General features: G+C 27.9%; 1 protein-coding gene across 3 annotated transcripts; it reads right to left on the minus strand.

Moving 5' to 3' along the window:
- Window positions 1-500: 500 nt before the first annotated feature.
- Window positions 501-2,365, minus strand: LOC101511743 (zinc finger AN1 and C2H2 domain-containing stress-associated protein 13). 3 transcript variants are annotated; one of them, XM_012713833.3, is made up of 3 exons: window positions 2,217-2,365; window positions 1,988-2,105; window positions 501-1,425 (listed from the first exon to the last, which is right to left on the minus strand). In XM_012713833.3, the coding sequence occupies exons 2-3, from the start codon at window positions 2,084-2,086 to the stop codon at window positions 757-759; spliced, it is 768 nt and encodes a 255-aa protein (XP_012569287.1). In that variant the 5' UTR covers window positions 2,087-2,105; window positions 2,217-2,365; the 3' UTR covers window positions 501-756. The 3 variants fall into 3 exon arrangements, with proteins under 3 accessions (XP_012569287.1, XP_004493506.1, XP_073221994.1); XM_004493449.4 differs by having other exon boundaries at window positions 2,180-2,352; XM_073365893.1 differs by having other exon boundaries at window positions 1,988-2,351.
- Window positions 2,366-3,352: the final 987 nt, after the last annotated feature.

Below are 3,352 nucleotides of genomic sequence, written 5' to 3' on the forward strand. Positions count from 1 at the left end.
TATGATTTGTTAGTCTACTTATTGAAATCAATAAATAAATTAACCAACTAATAAATCAATGAAATTAATTTCTATTTTAATATTTAATATAATTTTTGTCCTCTTTTTGTAAAGCCATAATTTATTGAAACTTTGTTTTTGGAGCACTAATCATTTATATTATTTCCTTTTTTTTTGTACATTTTTTTCCGATTAAACTACCAAAATGGTTCTTGACACCATAAATCCAAATTATATTTTGGTGTTGTTCATTCGTGTAGAGAATATTTTGATAGAATTTTAGGAAAGATACAAATGATTTTGATAGTTAATGTGTCATGTATGTAGAATTAATGTCGTCTGATTATAAAGATTAACAGATAGACCTAATTAAAAAACGTTTAATAAAAATAAAGACTATTTTAAAATACTAATAAAATCAGCTTGAAAATGACAAGTAAGAGATTAATTTGACGAGTCAAAGATCAATTTGATATTGTTTTTTGTCGTTGGCAGGGAAATTGAGGAAACAACTTGAACTTTTTATTTAATATTTAATGTGTGACAGTGATAAAACAAACTATAGCCATTCAAAATAATTTAATGTGTACTCTTTTGTATATGCTACATCCTAAATATTCTATGTGCAACAATTTCTATCAAATTCTTATTCACACAACCTTTTTCTATCAAAATAGTACAAAATAATGATTACAAACTTGGTCATTCCATCAACTTAAAATTTGATTCTTCTTTTATCTCTACACTTATACTCACTCAAGAACTACCACCATGATCCCTATCAACATGCTTCACAAGAGAAGCAGGGTCCAAAAAACCTTTACTACACTTAGGACAAGCAGAAATTGGCACCTTCTTTACTTGATGAACTTTTTTCACATGATCCACCAAACTAGTAACTGATGAAAACTTTGCACTACATTGAGGACACTTCTCCTCCACTTGAAAACTTTGCCATGCTTGGTTAATTTCACCACCCAATTTAGAAGCCAAGTCAATAAGGCTTGAAGTCCATTTAGATGAATTGGGTTTTGAATCTTCTTTACTATTACTCCTATTATTCAAAAGACTACTCATAAATGAAAAACTTGTTTCCAATTTTTTGGGACCAGAACATTTGTGATCAGCTCCAAACCTATGCTTCAAACAATGTTCTACCTCACAATCCCTACACTTGATTGTGTTTGAGAATACTAGGGTCTCTCTGCATCCTGGGGCAGGACACTTTTTCTTCTTTGTGACTTTGTCATAATTTGATGGGTCACAATCTGTGTTGACATGATTCTCCCAAACTATATTTGGATCTTTATCAGGAATTAGGCGAACCCCTTTGGCACAAAGTGGACATATAACAACTGTGATATCATTTTTGTTGGGTTTTGTACAATGATGTTTTATATAACTTCGGTGCTCCAAACAATATACCTGCAAATGATATCACTATTAGTAAGTGTTTGAATAATAAACATACTTTATTAAGCTATTCAATAGAAACTTGAATGGAGAAAATATCAGCTCAAAAACCTTTGTTGGAACAACACAACCTATTATATACTATGCGCACAAATATTTAAAATTTTAATCTTTTTCAAGAAGAGATACATATGATATTTTCTTTTAAATATATTTAAAGAATATCAATCAAATCACTTTCTCGATATTGAAAATAAAGAAAAAATCTAAAATATTTCTTTTATAAAACAACATTTCTCATCAATGTCATCAATGTAGTTTTAAATAATTTTCAGGTACATACCACTTCTCCTTAGAATTTGTCTACTAATATATATACAAAAGTCAATTAAGTTAAACAAGTTGACAATATAAATAAAAAAACTAAAATATTGTTATAGCAACATAAAAACAATGTGTTAAATTAAAGAAAAAGAAATATATATAGCAATAACCAAGAAGAAAACCAATGGAATGCAACATGACACACAAATTGCTAATCAATAAAAAAAATTATTAAAAAAAAATGAAAAACCTGATTACAACGATCACATGTGAAGGGTAAGAAATCGATGAGTCTGCAATGAGAAACAGCACAATGCTTGCCTAGATCTGGGAATTCGGGTGTTCCCATGATCCAAACAAAGCTGAACCTGAAAAGAAGAAACAAAAACCTTTCAAACAAAAGAAAAATAAAAATGAATTTGATTTCGAAAATGTGAATTACGCGAATATAGGGGGAGGAAAGAGATGTCACAAACAACCAACACACAAATCCAAGAATGGGAGGCCATTGTCTCTTCTCTAATTCCACGCTGTAATAATAAAATTAGTATTCATAATTTTAGTTAATTCATTCATTTTAATTTGTTTCTCTCTATACGGACTCTCTTCATTTCTTAAAACATGTAATTAGTGTCGTCATTTTACAATTAATTCATTAGCATTTTATTAAGTTTAATGTACCTTAGTATATACCAAATTAATAATTATGTAATAAAAGAAATACAAGCTTAATGATTAATTGTAATAGTTAAATGATTAATAAAAATATTTGTTTTATCAACTAAGTTAGTACCGAACAAAATAATTGTCAAACCCAACCATATGGGCTGTCCCAACCCAAATGGGTTGCTATTTAGTAATTGTGTTTTAAGTTTAACTACTTGGTTGGATTAATCAAGTACTTATTATTAATAATGGCAGTTGCTTCATTAAGATTATCACTTTTGTCACAAAAGCACGCACATCTGTTATCAATATTAAATAATTAGCATCTTTCAATCTCTTAATTTATTTTAGGTTTAAGTTGGTCCGTTAAATTAAAAAAGTGTGACTTCAATTTTTTTATTTTATTCAATTAATCTATATTGAATAATTCTATCAAATATACTTAAAAAATGTGAAGAAAGATGAGGTGACATGTAATATAATTTTAAATTAGCTGGTAAAATTTGTTAAAGCTTAATTTATTCCACTCCAAATCAGAGTTTATATAGCCCTTCATCTTCCTCAAGTTCTGACATTTAGAAAATCTTAACATGAAAAAACATTTAGAAAATATTTCCCCTAGCACATAAACAATCACCAAGATCGTTTGTGACCACACCTTTGATGTTGTAAGTATTACTTTTATGTACAAAGAAATATATACTTTGACTTTAACGATTAAGCCTTCCCTAAAAGTCATTAACCATTTGATTAATCTTCTATCAATATACAACATAGTTAATAGTTTTTCCCCTTTGAAAATTTGAAATATATATATATTGGCTTTGTTTATTACATAAATCTTTTAAATATTACATCAATTTCATAAAAGACTAATTTGATGATGATTTCAAGACCAGTTATTAATATCACAAAATGATATCTACTGTGTGATAATACAATTTTTTTA

Source organism: Cicer arietinum, chromosome 3, assembly GCF_000331145.2.
Source record: "Cicer arietinum cultivar CDC Frontier isolate Library 1 chromosome 3, Cicar.CDCFrontier_v2.0, whole genome shotgun sequence".
Classification (NCBI taxonomy): Eukaryota; Viridiplantae; Streptophyta; class Magnoliopsida; order Fabales; family Fabaceae; genus Cicer; species Cicer arietinum.